The sequence below is a fragment of the Leptosomus discolor genome, chromosome 1, assembly GCF_034619465.1.
Source record: "Leptosomus discolor isolate bLepDis1 chromosome 1, bLepDis1.hap2, whole genome shotgun sequence".
Lineage (NCBI taxonomy): Eukaryota > Metazoa > Chordata > Aves > Leptosomiformes > Leptosomidae > Leptosomus > Leptosomus discolor.
Window position 1 is genome coordinate 148,763,948 of NC_141391.1, and position 21,234 is coordinate 148,785,181.

General features: G+C 42.9%; 1 protein-coding gene across 2 annotated transcripts in view; it reads right to left on the minus strand.

Annotated features, from left to right (window-relative positions):
- Positions 1-923: 923 nt before the first annotated feature.
- PTPRO (protein tyrosine phosphatase receptor type O) overlaps positions 924-21,234 on the minus strand; it is a 152,985-nt gene continuing 132,674 nt past the window's right edge. The window contains exons 17-26 of one of the 2 annotated variants that reach the window (XM_086467021.1): positions 19,585-19,668; positions 16,172-16,207; positions 14,246-14,327; positions 11,520-11,610; positions 10,930-11,006; positions 8,521-8,655; positions 7,599-7,721; positions 5,892-6,046; positions 3,326-3,461; positions 924-1,028 (exon numbers count right to left, since the gene is read on the minus strand). In XM_086467021.1, coding sequence (XP_086323147.1) covers positions 924-1,028; positions 3,326-3,461; positions 5,892-6,046; positions 7,599-7,721; positions 8,521-8,655; positions 10,930-11,006; positions 11,520-11,610; positions 14,246-14,327; positions 16,172-16,207; positions 19,585-19,668 — 1,024 coding nt within the window. The remainder of the gene's footprint in view (positions 1,029-3,325; positions 3,462-5,891; positions 6,047-7,598; positions 7,722-8,520; positions 8,656-10,929; positions 11,007-11,519; positions 11,611-14,245; positions 14,328-16,171; positions 16,208-19,584; positions 19,669-21,234) is intronic. The other variant, XM_086467012.1, reaches the window with a different exon arrangement.

The following is a 21,234-nucleotide window of genomic DNA, read 5'->3' on the forward strand; positions in this document are numbered from 1 at the left end:
GACCTACTGACCACACCCCTTCTAATACACCCCAGGATGCCACTGGCCTTCTTGGCCACGGGGGCACATCGCTGGCTCATGGTCATCCTGCTGTCCACCAGGACCCCCAGGCCCCTTTCCCCTACACTACTCTCCAACAGCTCAGTCCCCAGCCTGTACTGGTCCATGGGGTTGTTCTTTACCAGATGCAAGACTCAACACCTGCCCTTATTATATTTCATTAAATGTCTCCCCGCCCAGCTCTCCAGCCTGTCTAGGTCTCTCTGAATGGCAGCACATCCTTCTGGTGTGTCAGCCACACCTCCCAGTTTTGTGTCATCAGCAAACTTGCTGACACTGCACTCTGTTCCCAGTAACAATCTGAGACCCCTCCTGTTCCCACGTTCTACATTTATGCACACAATTCCGCAGGGTTTCATGTCGGAGCTTTCTGGTGACCACCTCGCCCTCCAGCAGGCTCTGATGACACAACAGCAGCGCTGGCACAGCACCCCCAAACCTCTGCTGCCTGTGGTAACCTGGCAGCTGGTAAGTGACTTGAGACTGACTGAAGAGTAGTTAGAGTCCTCCCCTCCTCTCAGCTTTGTAAGGAGTGTTAGGACAAGTGGTGGGGAACGGTTAGGTGGCTCACTCAGGATTTCCCGATTCTCTTTTCCTTCAAACATGAGCAAGCCAATACACTCCTACAATGCTGCAGAAATACAGCAAATCATTGACTGCGAGAGGCCAGAGGGATTTTCCTCGCACTCTCCACGTGCACATCAGCTCAGGGGGGTATGAGGATGAGGCCCCAAAAGCTCCAAAACCCCAGCAAAGCTCCTGGAGCAAACGCTTGTGACGCTGGTTGCTGCTGAGCAGCCAAGACGTGAGGCTGTGGGCATGGTGCAGGGCTGGGCTTGCCTGACTTACCCCCTGTGACTGAACTAGGACTTGCTGACATTCTCATATATGACATCGCTGATGCAGAACTGTTGCTTCTTCTTTTGCCACATCAGTTGCACACACTGGTGAATAAAAATGTATTGTTCCTGGAAGAAAAGACCACCTGAGTGGGTGTTTTTGCACCTCAGAAAACATGACAAAACCCAAAGAGTGAAACAGTTTGATAGGTCACAGTAGCAGCCTGCACAGCTTTTCCATCTCTCTCTCTTGTGTGTGAGGTGCCTGTTCCCAAAATAACTGCCCACAATTGTTACGGACAGCAGCTGGGGAAGCACAAAACCCACCTGACCTGCCCTGGCATCATAATCACTTATTAATAACCTGAATGATGATGGGAGTTTGGAACAAGAACGGAACAAGAACGGAACAAGAACGGAACAAGAACGGAACAGTTGCATCTAAACCAAAGTGAGTCTACTTTATATTGCCTGAAAATGAATTAATTCCCAGCAAGGTACCTGAAGGCTTTATGTGCAACAAACTGCATCCCTGCCACACAAGCACCTGAAATATTTTAATAAACTTCATGTTCCTTAGTGCTTGACTTCTTTGCCAATAAAAAGCTGAAACCTGATTTTGTTCACAGAGCAGTTAATTATTTGGGGAGTTATCAACCTCTGTGCAAATGATGCTGTAAGTCGGGTCGATCACATGCACTGTTGGGTCTGCGGACAGGTTTATGTGCAACAAGACTGTGATTATCTTTGGTTTTGGTTTTGGTTAGGGACTGGCTTTTCTCAGCATTGTCATCATGCAGATTAACTACTGTAATTCCATTTGGAATAACCTTAATTGATGACTTTTAGATTTCAAAGAGAGAGAAGGCAAACCCTGACAAATCCTTAGACTAAGGTCTATGTGCACTAGGCACAGGGAGCAAGTGGACCTCAAGCAAAAACAGCTGTCCCAAAACCTGAGTCTGGATTTCAGCCCCTGTCCCCAGTGCTCTGCTGTGGTGAGCAGATATCAATAGGAGGTGGAAGCATGTTTCAGAGCACAGAAATGCCTGGATTTCCTCACACCCACTAATCTGGAGTGACTGGTTTCAGTTCAGGTTATTCTCCAACCTAACCCCCTTTTTGGGTCCGTGCCATTTGGGTTTTTAAACTGCTCAGCGAAACGCTGACAAGTTCTATTGTACGAGGAACCCCGGTGAGCTGTGTCTCATTTCAGGGCTTGGTAAGGAAAGCCTTTTCAGTGCAGCACCTGAGTGCCAGGGCCACCTAGTGACCTCTGTGGCCAGGCTTGGCCATTGCCTGGAGCAGCAGGAGCTCGACGACCACCAAAGCCCAGCCCCTGACATCAGCCCCAGGCAGGCAATGAGCTTGTACACGGAAAAAAAAAAAACCCAAACCCACATCACCTCTGCGGGGTAGTGCAGCTGCAGCTGAAATCAATCATCAGGATTTGTTTCTCTGCTGTTTACATAAAGATCCACCTTTGCATTAATATAGTGAATTGTGATGAAAAGTGGTAGTTTGATAGGAATAACTGAGAGCGGTCTGAGAATAATGACCTTTTTTCATTTCTAGATGCTAGTTGTTGTCACTGCAGGTTTTCCTCCTCCTCCTCTTCTCTCCCTCCTGTCTTCTTTGTTTTGCTCTGGGTTCAACAATACTTGGCAACAAATTATCTGCCAGACCCAGCCTGCAAACGGCAATGGTGGCACTTACATCTGTATGGAGGTTGCTGGCTTATACTATATCTAACCAGTGAAGAGTACAACAGGCGTGAAATCTTTCCCTCACTAGTAGAGGATCTGGGAAGGTTTCAGATGCATAAAAGCTTCTGCTTTGGAAAAAGAGTTTGTGTTTTTTTTCCATGACAACATGACTATTCTCCTGACATTTGCCTTAAAAACAGAAAAAGAACCACCCAGCAGATACTTGGGCAGGGTGAGGGGCAAGGAGGGTGTCTGGCAGACTCACAATCCCTTTGTCTGTTACGCTTTTTATTTTGTTATCATTGTGTAACTAGTTCCTGTGCTTCGCCAGATGACACCCTCTTGAACAAGTGTGACTGGCTGTCTGATACTGATATCATTTCATGAGCCATTAATGCACTCAGCAAGCCCAATTCTTTTCAAAATGGTTTGAAAATTCTGTATGTTCATCTCTTCTAATGCATTTTTTGCATATTAATTTCGTAGAAGGTAAGAATAACTCATCCCCTCTGGAAGACATCAGTGAGACTGTATATTATCAGACCCACCTATGCATCAGACTAATAACACGACAATATTACAATGAAGATGAAAATTTAATTCTATCTATTCCTGGCTATTTTGTCAAGTGTTCAGGTGGGACAACAGTTAGACACAAACATGCTGCAGAGATGTATGGAACAGATATGATGAGACAACGTTGCAGTGAACTGAGCTTACCTCTGTCTGCACCATGGACATTCTGTAGGACCGCATGTCAGACACCAGGCCCAATATATCTACGAACTCGTGATCACGGATGTGCTGTAAGAGCCGATCCAGGGCTATGAAGGTGCCTGTTCTTCCCACTCCAGCACTGCAACACACACAGACACGCATCTCATTTGAGGCTTTTCTGATGGGGACACACAGGAAAAGCAGTTGTACTGAAAAAAGCTGGGGCCCTGCAGCCGCGGTAATCAGACGTAGCTAATCTGAGGCCAGACAGGCTGGTTCATCTGTAGGATTTAATGCTGTGCAACCCTTGCATGGAGAGATGGCTCTGCAATTATTTCACCTTCCCACATTCCTCTTCATGCACTCATATGCAGGATGTGCATGCACAACCTCACCCACCCGTCACTGTCTGCTCTGTCCACCTTCACTGTTCCCCTTAAAGACTTCATGGGACATCTCTAACCACAGGGGCTGTCGCCGCAACTGCAGACACCCGCTTGGCAGTGATGGCTGCGCAGAGGCATCTGGGGTTGAACCTGCACAGATCAGTTCCACAGCTCTCCCTGCTGCAAAGCTCTTGGCTTTGCAAAGGCACTGCACTGCTGCAGCTCAGTGTCAAAGGACAATCCACCCAGAAGAGTCCATACTCCAAGACTTCTGCCTTGGGACCATGAGATAGAAACAGTCAGCAATGACTTGTCTGACAAATCTTCATCCCCCCCCTTAGTGACTAGGAAAAAGACATTCTGTTTTGATTTAGAGATTCTTATGTGCGTATGTTTCTTTGCCTTGTGATTTCACATGTAACGTTTAAGCCTGATTTAATTATTGGTGTGGCTTTAGAGGTTTTATAGAGTTCCATACCTACTCCTAAGGATGGACAGGTGTGTCTTAGCAAACATTCTTTCTGCTTTCTTGTGGTATTGTTCAGAAAAGCCTTGAAAGTATTTGCCATGAAGCTGAACAGTCCATCTCAACACATTTCAACATAACTGTCACAAAACAATTGTGGTATTTTTGCTTGTGTTTAACGAAAATGCCAGTATCTCAAATGAGATGCATGCCACAACTTTTGATCTACTTATTTGACAGATTCAGTAACTGCTAAATTCATAAATAACAAATGGAGAAGTTGTAATGATGTCAGTTCTATGCCTTCTTTAACGTTTGAGAATGACTGCTGTAGGAGCCTATCTATACATTCTTTCTCCCTCTCTTCCACTGCCTTTAAACTATGTGGTCTAAGACATACACTATACTCTAAAAATGCTATCTGAAAATCTCTCTGTCTGCTGCTAGAAGCATCCTAATTAAAAAGAAAATACTACAGTTGTTACCCAGCTCTCTGAGACCTGCTTCTATTCCTTCCCAGAATAAGTAAGTGGTATATAAGGGGTTTGATTTCACAACGCTACATATAAATCTCTTCCCTGGCTTACTAGCACCTTTCTTGATACTAGGACTCCTGGAACAATATCCCCTATGAATTTCTCCATTAAGTTACACAGCAGGCCTGCATGATTTGCTGCTTTTACAAATGCTGTTGTTGTTCTGCATGCCAGTAGAACACTAAGTGCCTTATCTGGAAACTAGCAGTAATATTGCCATAAAAGACAGTTTTCTGGGAAGGAGCTCTCAAAAGCATGCAAAGTGGTGGCAAGAGAGAGTCAGTGCTGACCATCACATCAGCACCAGGAAAGACAGTGCTGGAGGGTGCTGACACATTGTGCAGCAACATAACTGCTGCCTTTGGGTTGGCTGAGATTAATCTCATCAAGCCTTGACTTCCATTATGAGTATGTCACCATAACGTACATGTATTTATCCATTGCAAAACATCTATTTACGTATTTCTGAGAAATCTGTTGCGAGTAGCTCTTGCACAAGGAGCCACAAAGAGGTTTGAAGTCAGCTGAGAGAATTGCATCAGGAACCAATCTGGTATGATATCATCACTAACATGGCAGCTGCCCCCAGAAAGGCCAAGTAAGTCAGCATCTTAATAAAAGGCCAGATGATGCACAAGAGAGAAATCTGACAGTATATAAAACAACTTTCCTCCACAAAAAAGGGAAAAACCATATAACTGTTATCATGGGATACTGGTTATTACTGCTAGCACAGGATAGCGCTCTTCATGTCACCTCCTGAACGTACCGAAAGCCACATGACCAGAGGAGGACGACCTGCAGAGATGCACATCTGCAAGGGAGCTGCACGTTGTGGCAGGCTGCTGGCCGGACCACACCGTTGGTATCGTGAAGGTGTGGAAATGAGAGATCAGGGGCAGGCTCCTGATGTAAATCAGAATCGCCTGCTGCGCCTCCATGAAGTCACATCCAAAGAGGTGACTCTCCTCCAGAAATAAATGCTTTGGTATCTGTGCCTGCAGGCTGAAATCCCAGCCCTACTGTAGCCAAAGCGGGGAACTAATCCTCTACCCTGAACATCAGAGAGAACCATGTCCGGCCAACAGGTGAGCAGGACGCCAAAATCACTCCTTCCAACCATTTCCCAGCCTATTTAACAAGTTTCACCCTTTACTTCTCCAGTTCCTTGAAGCATTTACCTGCAGTGTATGATCACAGGGCCTTTACTCTTTGCTGATTTCTGCCTGACCATCTGTACAAACTGGAGGATGCTTTCGGCAGCGTTGGTCGTGGGGACACCATGATCTGGCCAGGCAGTGTAGTTAAAATGCATCACGTCTTGCACCTCATCAGCCTAATGGGAGAAGCAGAACAGCAGCGTGCTCACAGGAGTTTTAACAGTGCAGTCACGCTCAGTCAGACCGAGGGGTTTTTGTCATTTTTGTGGTGGTTTTTTTCCCCCAAATACAGCCCAAGAAAGAAAAAGTCAGCCAAAGAAGTGGCAAAGAATTTACATGCTGTCTGATTAAAAAGGGGAGGGAGTATGAGGCCACCGTTATCAAAGGGCATGAACTCTTGTTTCTGGATTTGGGATTTGTTTTTTGCTTTTTTTCCTCACAGTAGTTCAATTTTATTTTGCTTTTAGATCAAGAACTGTTGCAATTTTCAAGTTTAGGCTTTCTTCCCCTCTCTATTCTATTCCCTCTCCTTTTCCGTTTTGCCACAGATCAAGAACAACGCTGCTGGCAAACAATCAAGACTGGACTCTTAAGAGTTTTTCTTTTCAATTTTCAAAGAAAAAAACATACCAAAAGTGAAGAAAAAATCATGACGGGGCAAAGGAAATGTTTAGAAAAATACTAACTATTATAAAAGACACTGATAATGCTAAAAACTCTAGTGGCTTTAGGTGAAATACAATCCTCAACACAACTCATTTTGTCTTTGAGACCTAAAGGAACTCAAAACATGGGGAGGGGTGGGGGGTGTCACCACCAAAACCCATGGCAAACAGTGCTTATAATTTTGCCATTCTGGGTCAGGCTAAATAACCCTACTGCAGTAACCTTTCTCCAGTTGCAGGCAACCGCAGATTCTTAGGCAATGGATACTAAAAAATGAGATCAGTACAAAAGACTCTGAAGTGCTGCCCTGGGTTTGGGAAAGGGCAGTTTACCTGAGCTGCAAACTTCAGTCTCGTCATTATTTTCAATAGACACCAGCAGCCCAACACGTCGTGTTTCATGTATTTGCACTCCTGGCCTGCACCCAGTGCGTGTCCTGCAACGCAGTGAGGCAAGGCTGAGCAGGACTAAAGGCCTGGGCCACTGCTGATGTGTCAGTGCGCAGCTTTTATCACGTCCCCTTCATATCTCTAACGTTTCCTTCACGAGCTGGTGATGGCAACGAGCTGGTGCAGGAAACAAAGCTGGAAAGAAATGCTTGAAAATCTCAACAGCTTTAATTTGGAAATCGCATGCTCTCATGTGTGTTTCAGTACTTTATAGGAATACACGAATATTCCAGATTTGCCCTCTTGAAAAATATTTTTAACTTCTACATGGGTATTTTCAAGTTTTGAATAGGTCATAGCAAGAAGATATGCCTGAGATACAGAAAAGAAGTTGTTTACACATTTGTTGTCGCTAATCATTGGCACCACAGTCCAGAGCTCTGGTACTACTTTTGTTTCAGTCTTGCATTTTGCTGAGGAATACACATACACAACAATTTTAGGGGAAAGTTTTGCGATTTAGCCAATGGCCTGTGTGGAGTGAGGGTAAGGCCATCGATCTCTCTCTTAGGTGTTTTCCACGGAATGGCAGAAACGGACAAAAGTTAAAGAAAAGGCTGGACCCAAATTATTCCCACTCTTCTAGCAGGGCCACACAAAATGTTTCACTTACATAGCTAATTCGGAAATTCCTATAAACCCAGTCTGTGTGCTCCTCCTCCAACAGCATCTCCACTGTGATGTCCCCATATGCAACAGGATCTTCCGTAAAAGGCCAGTAATGGTCACATTTCACCTGAAAAGGAAATGCATATTGTACACGATCAAAAGGGTGCTGAACCTCAGTTTTACAAATGTCTACAGCACTATCTACTTGATGCCACAATAAGAGGTAATGTATCCTGCAATGACTTTCAGCCTGATCATTCCTACTTGTGTAACTGTGGATATAAGCTATATGTCGGTTTTCTGAAGGGTAGCATTACTATACTGAACAATGGAAATAGTATCTTTGTAGATTGTTACTTTTCCTAATAGAATAGGTCTAAAAGAAACAAAACATGGGGACAAGAAAATATAGATATATAGATATATAGATATGAAATTGTATTCCAAATGTTTCTATTATAATGTCAAGGAACACCTAAAGCATAATACTTGTATTTTATTATTTTTTTAAACTTAAAAGCAGAGAATCACAGAAGGGTTGACGTTGGAAGGGACCTCTGGAGGTCATCTTGTCCAACTCCCCTGCCCAAGCAGGGCCACCTAGAACAGGCTGCTCAGGACCATGACCAGATGGCTATTGAAAATCTCCAAGCATGAAGAGTCTACAGCCGCTGGGCAACCAGTGCCAGTGCTCAGTCACTGACACAGTAAAAAAGTGTGTCCCAGCTCCCTCAGCCACTCCTCATGTGAATGATGCTCCAGTCCCTTAACCATCCTGAAACGCCTGCCATAAGGGAGGGAAGTGCCATTCCAGTTCTGGTTACGGTACTGCCTCATGGTCAGAAAACAATGCAAAGAAATTCACCCACCAGAAATATTTATTCAGAGTAGTTTCTTTTATACTAGGTGAAAGATTTTATACATACCCTTCTTTTCTCATTACACTGAGTGAGCATAACAATAATTTGAGATTTTTGCTGGAGAACCATTTTCCAAAAATCATTCCTAGTTTCTGGCAGTGGTCCTTGGGTTGCAATGTATTCCTGGGGTGAATTATAACCCTAAGAAACAAAGAGACAGGTGCTGTTTACCAACATGGCCTGTGCTTCAGATCACATATTTTTCTCTGGCATATCTATTTTTTAGCTTGCTCAAATTCATTTTGTACTTTAAAAAGTGATTTCTGACATAAAGAAACTACTTCAAGAGTTTTTGCACTTATGTTGAAATGACAGCTTTAGCCAGTTTTTGATGCTCCCAAAGTATAAGCAATCTAGAATGAAAGAAGATGAATCTGCTATTATACAAACCCTTTGTCCTGAGAACAGGAAAGGCAACATTACAAAAAAAAAAAAACTTAATGAGAATCCCAAATTAAAGTTCCAGCTTCTTCCAGACTTGGTAATCCAGGGGGGGTTGTTTAGATACAGACATAAAACCAATCATAGGCCTTTAGCCTCCTCATCCCCAGCAGTGCCTCTGGTGATTTTCAGTCACTAATGTCAATGGAAGGTGCAAGTGTTTATCAGCATTCTTCTTAAAAGAAGGCTGGGTCAACACCCTTAAGATTCTCATTGCCATGTTTTATTGAAGCTCAGATGCTTTATATCCGTGTATTCCTTCTCCTATCCCCAGCAACATCCTTTTAGTTGGAAAGACTCCTTCCAAAACCAAAAGACCGTTATAAAGACTATAATAGAAGATACACAGAACAGCCATTTTGGCATCTGCTAGAACCATATTTGCTGAGATTGTATCATCAAAACTGCATTTGGGAAATTATTTGATATTCCTAATAAGAGCAAAAGATACATCCAACACACAGCACGATCCCTCGTAAATTGAGCAATTTTTGTGCCACCACAGTAGGTGGATTGTAAGAACATTTGTGCTTTGGGAGCACTCCCCGTAAATGGCTTCCTCCAGACAGCTCTAGAAGTCAGCTCAGTCTGAGTTTTTGTGCTACACGGAATCTGCTGTTTGTTTGCCTGCATGGGCTGCGTCTGACCCAGGTGTCAGATCTCTGATACCACAGAGATACAGATCACCACCAGCATCTGTGTTTGGTGGCAGGTACTCAGTGGAGAAGCAATCGTCAGGGAAGGCCAAGCATTAAGAGACACATCTGTCTCAGTTTCTATGGTCAGCATTATGCTATAAGTAGAGCTAAAGAGATGGATACTGTAAGAAGCAGAACTGAGCAATCCGAAGAGAAGTGCTACATAAAATCCTATTATCCGTAATCCCATGTCACAGAAGTTTCCTGAGCTGTGAATGATGCTTTTGAATGCCGGAACTTTCTTGCTTGATTCACTGACAGCTCAGGGATTTGCAGATGAGTGCTTAGGTTCGTGCTCTTGACACGGTGCTCAGCAGTGCCTGTGTGGGCTGTGCCACAGTGACAAGGAAGTGGTTTCAGCAACTCATCTGAGGGCTCCTCCCTTTTCCACAACGCTGACTCAGCTCTCTCCAGCACAGCCAGGGCCAGCTCTGGCTTCCCTGCAGGGCAAGGCTGCAGAAATGCTCATCGGCCTACAGTCCCCAAGTGCAAGGTCTTTCTCCACATGGAGGTTATAGTGTCCTGCCCCCTCTCACGCAGAGCAACCCAGTGGACGTTCCCCTCCCTGAACACACCTTACACTGAGCCACAGCAAGGGGGGATAACAGAGGGGCAAACCCTTGCGGCAGTGGCAAGAAAAAGCCTGACTGCAGAAGCTCAGGAGAGAGTAGAAAGAGCTGATGAGGTTTTAGCTCATCCTCAGTGTCAAACTCTTTGACTACAGCTCTGCGTCCACTTTAGTTACCCTAAAACCCTTGGGTGCTGCTCCCTGGTAAAGAGCTGCTCTACGCCAGGGAGAGGGAGGCACACAGGGAGCACCAGAGATGAGGCAGAAAGCAGAAGCTCCCTCCACGCACCATCTGGGCTGTCTGCATTTTGGCAGTTGTGCAGTGTCTGGCCTAATCCTTTTTCCGTGTGCTGTAGAAACCTAGAAAATTTCTCATTTAAAAGTTTAAGTTTTTCCCAACTCTCTTAAAAATTCACTGGACCACTTAACACTTCCTCTACCAGTCCAATCTGGGTTTCACAAAGATTCACAGCTCACCCAGTGCTACTGTGGTAAAATTTGCCAAAAATCTTCCCCCCACTCACCTTTTTTTTCTACTTTTTTAACGGCTGGTAAAACCACAGATCCCTGTAGGCAAAATATTGGAAGCTAAAGGAGGTGCTGGGAACATGACTGAGATTCCAGGAGATACGGGGATATTTGCAGATGACATGCTCTAACTGCTGTACAGGACACTGCTCTTAACACTGACCAAGTCTCTGTACTCACAGGAATGTAGTTGGCGTTAATGTAGTCAGATCCCTCTTCTTCGCTCATTGAAACTAACCGGACACGACTAAAATCATCTGGAAAAGGAAAAGAAAGGAAATTTGTCTCTCAAATATGGCGCTCATCTACAACTCAGCAAAATTAAAATTAATTCTCTAAAAACTGAAAAAAATCTATTAAAAAAAGAAAAAAAGCTCATATTTACCAACAGAGAGCAATGTTTGCTTCAGAAAACACTACATGGATGCACCATTCTTACTGTTTTGCAAAACACACCCACCAACTGCCATCTCTTTGGGCTCCCTTAGGCTTCATTAAATTAATAAGAGAAATACAGTATCACTACTCAGTAGTAGGAACAACCTTGTGCTTCTCACCTCCAAACTCCTGCCTTAATAAACATCCCCAGATAATTACGTCTCTTCAAAGCCGACAAAAAACATCTATTGCCTGGTTGTCTCTAAGGCAGGTTTTAGAACAGGCTTTTATCAGTCAGAAAATCTGTCCTCATGCTCCAGTTCTCTTACTAAAACTCTTCTTTCCCCCTCAAAAGACTTTAGCAGGATAAAGCCTGTATGTATTGTACTTACATGGCAGGATATTTGTGTAGCGATTTTTACAGCGATTCATGGGAAGATCAGCAGCAAAGTGGGGTATGTCAAGCCCAATCAGTTTTAGCTCCTGGGGTAACAGAAAGAAAAACACCAAGGTCAGCCTCACAAACACTCAAAAAATCTTTCTCTCCGATTACTTATGGAAGGAACCAGACTGAAAATCTTCATAGATCACTTTATAAACTGATGTCAGGCTTACACTCACTTTACTCATCTGATGCCTCAGTTTGGCTCCAACAGCTCGAGAGCAATGATGTGGTCTCTCCTGCTGATGCAGCCAACATGCTGCTGCTATCCAAGGCTGTGACTGTGGACTGATCCTCTCTACCTGCACTTCATTAGCCAAAAAAGTGTCAAACCAGGGGGTTGGTAAGTTATTTCTGTGGTGGTCAGCCACCTCCCTTAGAGGGTTTTCTTCAAGTCCTCAAGGAGCTTTTGATCTTGATACTGGGGAATGATGGGAAGATATTTCTAGTCATTACTTTCAGCAGTTACCTCTAATATATCATAGAATCATAAGGTTGCAACAGACCTCTAAGATCATCAAGTCCAATCGTTGACCTAATACCACCATGCCCACTAAACCATGTCTAGATGTAATACACCAATACGTTTTTTGAAAACCTCCAGGGACGGTGACTCCATCACTTCCCTGGGCAGCCTCTTCCAATGTTGGACTACTCTTTCGGTAAAGAAATTTTTCATTATGTCCAATCTAAACCTCCCCTGGTGCAACTTGAGGCCATTTCCTCTTGTCCTATCACTAGTTACTTGGGAGAAGAGACAGACCCCCACCTCACTACAACCTCCTTTCAGGTAGTTGTAAGAGAGCAACGAGGTCTCCCCTCAGCCTCCTCTTCTCCAGACTAAACAATTCCAGTTCCCTCAGCCGCTCCTTGTAAGACTTATTCTCTAGACCCTTCATCAGCTTTGTTGCCCTTCTCTAGACATGCTCCAGCACCTCAATGTCCTTCTTGTAGTGAGGGGCCCAAAACTGCACACAGTATTCGAGATGTGGCCTCACCAGTGCCAAGTACAGGGGCACGATCACTTCCTTACTCCTGCTGGCCACACCATTCCTGATACAGGCCAGGATGCTGTTGGCCTTCTTGGCCACATGGGCACACTGCTGGTTCATGTTCAGCCAGCTGTCAACCAGCACCTCCAGGTCCTTTTCTTCCTGGCAGCTTTCCATCACTCTTCCCTAAGCCTGTAGCACTGCATGGGGTTGTTGTGACCCAAGTGCAGGACCCAGCACTTGGCTTTGTTAAACCTCATAGCATTGGCCTCGGCCCATCAATCCAGCCTGTCCAGATCCCTCTGCAGAGCCTTCCTACTCTCAAGCAGATCAACACTCCCACCCAATTTATTGTCATCTGCAAACTTACTGAGGGAGCACTCAATCCTCTCATCCAGATCATCAATAAAGATGTTAAACAAGATGGGTCCCAATACTGAGCCCTGGGGGACACCGCTTGTAACTGGCCACCAGCTGGATTGAACTCCATTCACCACCACTCTTTGTGCTCGGCCGTCCAGCCAGTTTTTAATGCATTTTAGTGTACAGCTGTCTAGGCCATGAGCTGCCAGCTTTCCTAGGAGAATGCTGTGGGAGATGGTGTCAAAGGCTTTACTAAAGTCCAGGTAATGACATCCACAGCCTTCCCCTAATTGACTAAGCGGGTCACCTGGTCACAGAAGGAGATCCTTCTGGCCCTTCTTGTAGATAGGTGTCACATTGGCAAGCCTCCAGTTGTCTGGGACCTCCTCTGTTGACCAGGACTGCTGATAAATGATGGAGAGTGTTTGGCCAACTCCTCCGACAGTTCCCTCAGTACTCTCAGGTGGCCATCTGGCCCCATAGACTTGTGGATGTCCATGGGGCATAGCAGGTCATTAACTGCTTCCTCCTGAAATACGGGGGGTTTATTCTGCTCTCGGTCCCCATTTTCCAGCTCAGGGGGCTGATTACCTTGCAGATTGCTTGTCTGACTATTGACAACTGAGGTAAAGAAGGCATCAGGTACCTCAGCCTTTTCCTCATACTTGGTGACAATGTTCCCCTCCACATCCAATAGAGGATGGAGATTCTCCTCGGGTCTTGATGCAGCAGAGGACTCTTCACAGGCAGGAAGGGAACATATCAGCCACCCAGAATGGTGGCAACACCCTGACAGTCCTCCCCACTCCCTTTCCACGTTTAAATCTTTGGGAACTACCCCTAGGATAGGAGCTTTTTAGTTTTATACTACTAAACTGACTTTAAATTCTGGGTAATGAAGAGGATGTACCTGAAATGGTCTTAGAGAGACCTCCTTGCTCTTAAGGAGATTTTTGATGTTACCTTCTCATTCCAATGCTTCCCCTCAAATTAAGGGCATTAAATAAATAAAATAAAAGACATTAAAATCCTCAATTCAATTCAGGCTGCCAGCATGTCCTAAACTTAAGGAAGCATAGCAGTCTGAGAATTATCTTGAATCAAATGTGATGAGCCACTCAAATCAGCTGACTAAATGCAGTCTTCAATGACAGCAAGGTCCACTTTTAAATTCTGCAGAACTGGATGTGAAGCTGATCCACCTTGCAACAGTGCATGTCAAGTAACACAGAGCACAGGAACACACCACGCAAACCTAACATCTGGGAAAAGCTGATCTGGGCACGGCAGCTAGGAAAGGACAGAGTCCCCACAGATTTACCTCAAATTGCAGAGAAAATTTGTAATCCGAATCTTTGGCCATATCCTTGATGTATCCGTCAAAATCATCCAACTGGACAGGGCTTTAAAACAAAAACACACAGAAATGAAGAAAACAACACACAAGAATAAAGAAAAAAACCCAACTTTTAAAGTACCTTTTCTTTCTGTTTTCTCCAAGATTACTATGAATATGAATTTGCAACTGTTAATGCTAGAAAGCAACAATAAAGAGGAAAAAAAAATCTTGTGGTTCAGTGCCACCAAACGGTGGACATATTGCTTATTACCTGCACCACACGGTAATGGCACCAGAAAGAGAGGCCGAGAGAGGGGTGTTGATCCCCCTGGATGAGCTCAATGCTGAGCTGCTGGTGCTGATGACAGTAAGTACCTTGGTTTGAGGGGTTGGAGTTGTCCTACACAAGGGAGACCATGGGGCTGAGCTGAGGGCAATGGCCCATGCACCCTTCCTATACACCTTTGTCATTAGAGGTCAAACTCTCCTTCCAAAGAGATGGTGGCTACAAAAAATGACATATAACTATAATGTATAACTATATTTGAGACCTTAGGGAAGCAACTATGAAGCAGAGTTGTTGTCCCCGTGAGGCATGAAGCGATTTTCATTCTTCTATTTCCACTTAGCCAAATTCTGTCACTCTCGCTCCTCTTGAGTAATACTATTTTAGGAAAGGAGCTTCACATACGGGAATGAGACCATCTTCACAGCAAGGTCAGGTGAAAATTACAGTGGGTCTGAGGCAAGGGGAATGGCCCATGCACCCTTCCTACGATTCCCTGGCCCCTCAACTGCTTTTGCAGGTGGCCATCCCCAAGGCACAGGTGGCATCACGGTAAGCGGTGATCCAGCACCCTATCCTAGACCCACTCTCTGTACCATCCAGCCAATATGCTTCTGGCATCAGGGCAGCTGCTACTTCATTTAAGTCTTCTCCTGACATGTACAATGTGGCTTTTAGGTATTTTCACATTTGGCAGAGACACTTTCAAAACTTGTCTGAGCTTTGCTCATACAGAAAAATGGATTCCATACTTAGGTATCCAGTGTTTCAGAAGGTCTACAAAAAAAAAATTCCCCAAATAGCATTCTGGATGCCCCTGTTTCTCTGCAGGCTTTGCAAACTATACACTTTTGTCATTAGAGGATGAATTCTTCTTCCAGAGTGACAATGGCTAAAAAACGTGGCATATAACTATACAAAACCATGCAGAGCTTCAGCAGGCATACATTAGCCTTGATTTGGTGACTCCCATCATTCTATACACTTTTTTTGCCAGGTGAAGGCCTACGTGTTTGCACAGGCACAGCCTCTGAACATAACCGAGAAATAATTAGGCTAACGCTCTGAATAAGGAAACACAGGTAAACAGCTTCCCTCACCTAATTATCATGCTCTAATTTACAAGCTACTGAAGCATGTACACAGTAATCTTTTCATTCACTTTGAGGCAATATGCCCAAAGGAACTTGTCTTATCTCCACTTAATTACTCCTGTTTACCCGTTAGCGTTAATGATCTTAATGTTCTAGCAACAACCGTAATGAGAGCCTCCTGTCAAGAGGGAGATATCACTAGAAACAAATGCGTCCCAGTTTTTCACCATTTCTCATTTTTAACTAAGCATAAGCTCTATTGGAATCACTAAGTTGGATAATTGATCTTTTCCCCAATGACTAATTTTCTATCAGTAAGGAGCTGTTTTATACCACAACGGTTGAGAAGAATTGCTTTTGTCCAATTATTGTTTGTTTTCTGCCTTCAGATACCTCTCTCAGGATATGTTTATCAAGAAGTTTTCTATATCTGTAACTGCAATATCACTATATTATGTACTCCGTAATGCATGTTTAGTCTAAGGTGATAATTTTTGTATTTCTTTAAATATCAAAGAAGTTACATACTTGGTCAGCTTTCTCTTCTTTAATCCATTTTTACTCCTGTAAAAAAAAAAAAGAAGTGTTTTTCATTCATTAAACTATTGTATAGTCTTTGTTCAAAGTCAGTATGGAGTTAAGAACGTATATATTTTCTGGTCACCATCATACTCAGGATGAGATTGGTGATAATATCTTGGACATGTTTAAGCTGACAGCAAAATGTCTGTTGATGCCAATGGGATGTTTTCCATTGTGTGTCTCTGAGAATGGCCTGCTTGTGAAAGGCAAAACCTGTGCCCGACACAAGCAACGGGTCCTCTACAAATCCTGCCCCAACAGTGCCGTTGGCTTCAAGTGGGCCTGAGTGCCTGGGGCCCCAGCCTGGATGAAGCCTGGCAGGAGGCTGTCCTGTTGCAGGGGACGGGGCACCACAGTGCCCCGGGGCTGCTCTGCTCCCGCTCTAGCAGGCTGGGAAACCGGAGGCCAAACTAGAGAGCAACAGGGAAGGAGAAGCATCCATTGGGTAAAGGGAGAAGACTGCCATTTGTAAATTCAAGGAAGGGTGAAAGAAAATAGGAAGGGCCCAAACACTATTTCTCACCCATTTCATAATCTGCTTATGATGATCAGTGAGGACAATGGCAAATATACTATTGACTTCAGCGGGTCTCAAGCTTAAACTTTACATAATTTTAATTGACTTTTAACAGTTATAGATAATTATGCCAGTCACGTGATACACTGTCTTCACATGATTTATAAGTGATAAAATTCACTAGCAACAGTTGCGAGCAAGCTCATCAGTGTGTTAAGTCCATACCTTATGGGTTATACTGCTTAAGAACTGCACTACACTAACTACCATCACATGTTTTTTCAGAGCGGGGGGTGTGTGTTCATTTTGTTGTTGCCACAAAAAAGTTAAGTCATCAATCAGATTAAATGCACAAACTGAGCACCCTGGAATAATTTAGCTAGAGGTCTGAAAACACTGATCCCCTCTGTTAAACCAGCCACAGAGCACAAATAGATTCTTGCTTACTCAGAAGGTATTTTAGCAATGTTTCGTGTGGTTTTTTGTGTTTTTTGTTTTTTTTTTTTTTTCCCCTGGGCATTAAATGATATCTCTTCATCCATCACATTATAATGATGCTATTTTTAATTTTATGATAATGTTAGAATGGTCTCTTGATAACTTGGGTCACAGCTTCAATTAGTAAATTAAAGGTGAAGACTTGTAATTTCAAAACAACAATGATACAGAGAAATAAATATTTAAAAGTGCAATATTTTTATTTTTCTACTCTGCTAAGTTTAGAAGTGAAATAAAAAAAAAATCCAGAATTAAGTTTTACAAACTGTTCAGTTTTTGGAGCAGCCACAACCTGCAGCAATTCTACTATCTTGTCAAGACACATTTAGATGTGGAGCTTTGCCTGCAGAGTTAACAACATAGCAAATACCAGTTTTACCCTAATGTGGAGATTTATTTTGCAAAGCTTTACTTTGCAAATATTATAAACCTCTTCAGCCTACCATTTTATCTACACAGATACTATCTGTAGAGTATCTGTACATTCACATGTTCTATATACATAGCTTAGTAGTATTTATTCTACATCTTCAAGGATTTTTTCCAATGGAATCTTAAAATTAATTTCCCTAAATTATTCAACACATTTCTTTTCTATCCCCTGTGACTGTGGCAAACCTTTCAATGTTGGGCACATTGGAATTAATTTCAAAAGAAAAAAATATCTAAATCTGTTTATGATGGGAATGTTTCTAAGAATGCTTCTCCAAGGAAGACTTCAAGAGGCAATAAAGCAAATGATTGACATCTGTTTCTCAGGAGCAATTTATTGTGCTTTGATAGTCTCTAGGGGCCTTTATTTAGCATTGCAATTGTTTCCTGAATGTTCATAAATGTTTTAAACCAACAACTTGCATGCAAAACAAAGACATGTGAAACATTAGCTGGTGTTTCATCTGTTCTTCCATTTACCCTACAGATTAAAAGACAAAGAGAGGGATTAATCTCATCTCATTCAACCTCAGCTCGTTTAAACTTGGTCATCTAGATCAAACTAGGTAGCCTGAGTGAAGAGGAAACCTCTGAAGAAAGATATACAACTGGAAAGGTGAGCTAATGCACATAAATGCATATTACACGAAAAGAGGCAAAGGGGCAAAAGCAGGTGATGACTTTTTGCAGTAGTGCCATTGACAGTGGCCACCTTGGGCATTAGAGAGTTAAGAGAGATCAGTGTGACCTCCACAATAAGAAACTGCTTGCCTGATCCTCCATCACTGTGCAACTCCAATAGCTAGCTGAGTTTCCATCAGATAAGTTGCAACTCAATATATTATTAGCCTTGGAGAGATGTGCAGACTTCCATCTGCTCTTTGGCTGGGTGTGTGTGGAGAACACGCTTTTATTTTCATGGGAGAAGAAAATGACCTTTCTTTAGTTACACAAACCCACCCATTTCTGGGCCCACTGAAAATTTAGATGGGTTTTTCCACAGACCAAGGAATCCCTATGCTGAAGATGTCGATGACTGTCTGCCAGAGCTTTGGTGCCCTGTGGTAACCCCAAGGAAAATATTTAGTCAAAAGTAAATCTTAACTTTGGTACCACATTTTTGTAAATCACTATACCTTAGACTCAAGTCCATCAGGAACTTATGTGTCATTTACACAAATTAATAATTTTTAGATCATAGTCAATTATTTGTTAAAGAGTTTTAACACAGTTCTGGTTCTAAATAGACCCCGTGGCTTTGTGGATTAGGTATTTTCAAAAAAGCCAACTAGCTCTCTACGAAGTCTTTATAAATTAATTACAGACTAAACTGTTAAATACACACACATACACACAGAGACGCACACACAGTGACCCAATTCTTGCACATTGGGACTGCTAGTTTGTGTCGATTCTCAGGGAACTGTTGTTTCCAAAAGCAAAACTGCTACTGATGTCAGGAGAGCATAACCGCACCTTTAAAAACTAAGGTATTTGACATCACACATCAAAACAGCTGGGGCACGATCAAGCAAGTTTAGTAATAGCAAAGCAGCAGCAGCAGCAGGCAGCAATGCCAGGCAATGAACAGATGAATAACTGGGACAGAAGAAGCCAGGACTTATAATGAAGTGGTAAAAATTGCAAAGAGAGCAATGAGACGAATAGGATGACCACCATAAGATTAGCTTTTTAATACCGAAATGGGTTGGAGCATAAACAGACAAGCTAGATGAAGCAGGGTAGCAAATACTTTGATACCCACATCCTCTCCAATCCATGTTCTACTACAAGAAAATTCTATCTTCAGAAGCTTTGACCCATTTGAAAACAAAGGTATCACACATTTTTCATGTAATAGAAATTAACATTGTTTACACATTGCATATGGAAAAACAAGTAAATCACTTACCACGGATTAATATAAAATGCCAAAAGATAATCAGTCCAAAGGCATGAGGGTAGCAGAGTTAGGAAAGCAAATACACTTCTACGCCTGTGAGCATTAATAAATAACATACATAAAGATGAAAAAGTGAGGAGAGTTAGTAAGACAAACAGAAATCAGGAGATCAGCAACTTCTTTTTTAAAAATCAGCTAAACCCATAAAGGTTTCCTCTTACTTGCTTCATAAGAATGTTATTAGCGTCCATAGAATTTTGACTTCTCAACCTGACACCCTATGCAGGGATTTTAGCTATCCAACATAACATACTATATGATCAAAACAACTGTGGTTTATGGTATTGATTCAGGCCTGTTATTCTAAATCAATGTTAATTGATAAACTGGCAGAGATTCAGAGAGTAAAAGGTATTTGAAAATGTCATCCACAGGTTTAAGGCCATTACATAGGTGGTGCCAAGCCTATTTTCTGATGTTTTATTTCAGGACATAATTTGTTTTTATCATGTACAACTATGATAATCTCCCACGTTTCCTCCTGCAAGTGATCCTGTGGATATCAGAACATCTGTATCAGAGATAAATTCAGATCATTCTAGTATCTCTTAATACCCTCTCTCGAGTCAGATTTCTGAAAATATCCATATAACATTTTGCAAAGTCCCATTTTCCAGTGCTTTAAATTCTTTCCTAGGCTTTCAGTAAAACATTATTTGAACTTCTTCTAACTGTGGTTTCTATGAATAACTATTCACAGCAGATTTCATTCTGGCTCAAGGAAATTTGAGTAGAAAATCATTCTAAACTTCTGTATTTCCAATCTCTACCAGAGTCTGCTATGCATTAATCCATGAAACCCTCTCGAGCCTGTTCTACCTATTGGTGGAGTGGGCTACAGGTACTTTGCAAACATGAAAAAGTCATAAAACTTAAACAAAAACTGCCCCAGCATCAGGATTTTTTTGCCAAATACACCCTCAGCATGTTTTTCCCCATCAGAAAATCTGCTGTCACAAAAGCAATACTATCCTTCTACAACAGTTCTAAAGAGGAACCACAAAGGGAAATTTCCTTTCTCAGTACTCTTGGCTCTTACGAAGTCGGTAGATACTGTTTTCCCTGATAAGCAAGTCATATCAGATGTAATCATCTCTAATCTTCATCTTCCAACCAGTGGTGGAAAACTTCTGCCCACGCAGTGAAAACTCCAAATTAGGCTTTAATGAGTTTTGCTGCTAAAGAGAAAATGGGCAGCGCAGGTTCTGCAGGGTACCTTCCTGGTGTAGGCAGGGATTGTGTGGGTCAGTCAGAAGCGAGAGCCCTTTCTGCTTAATCAGATGGCAGAGTGGTTGCAGCATCATGGCCTTAGGGCTCATATGCTGTTAGGGTTTCTATGGGACTGGACTGAAATTGGGTTTTCTGTAAGCAGATCCCTGGTGCCACAGAGAGCTTTCATTAGGCTTAGAAGAGAGAAGTGATGATGTTGTCAGAATACTCCTCTTTCCCTTGGGAAACTTCAAGGGAGTTTTTTTACTTCCTCTTGCCTACAGAGGCAGAAGGAATTATTCAAGCCTGGGTCTTCCTTCACCGTCAAATCATCACGAGAAATTTCCACACTTTATCAAATCACAGGCTAGTGTGATTCCAGATCTACTT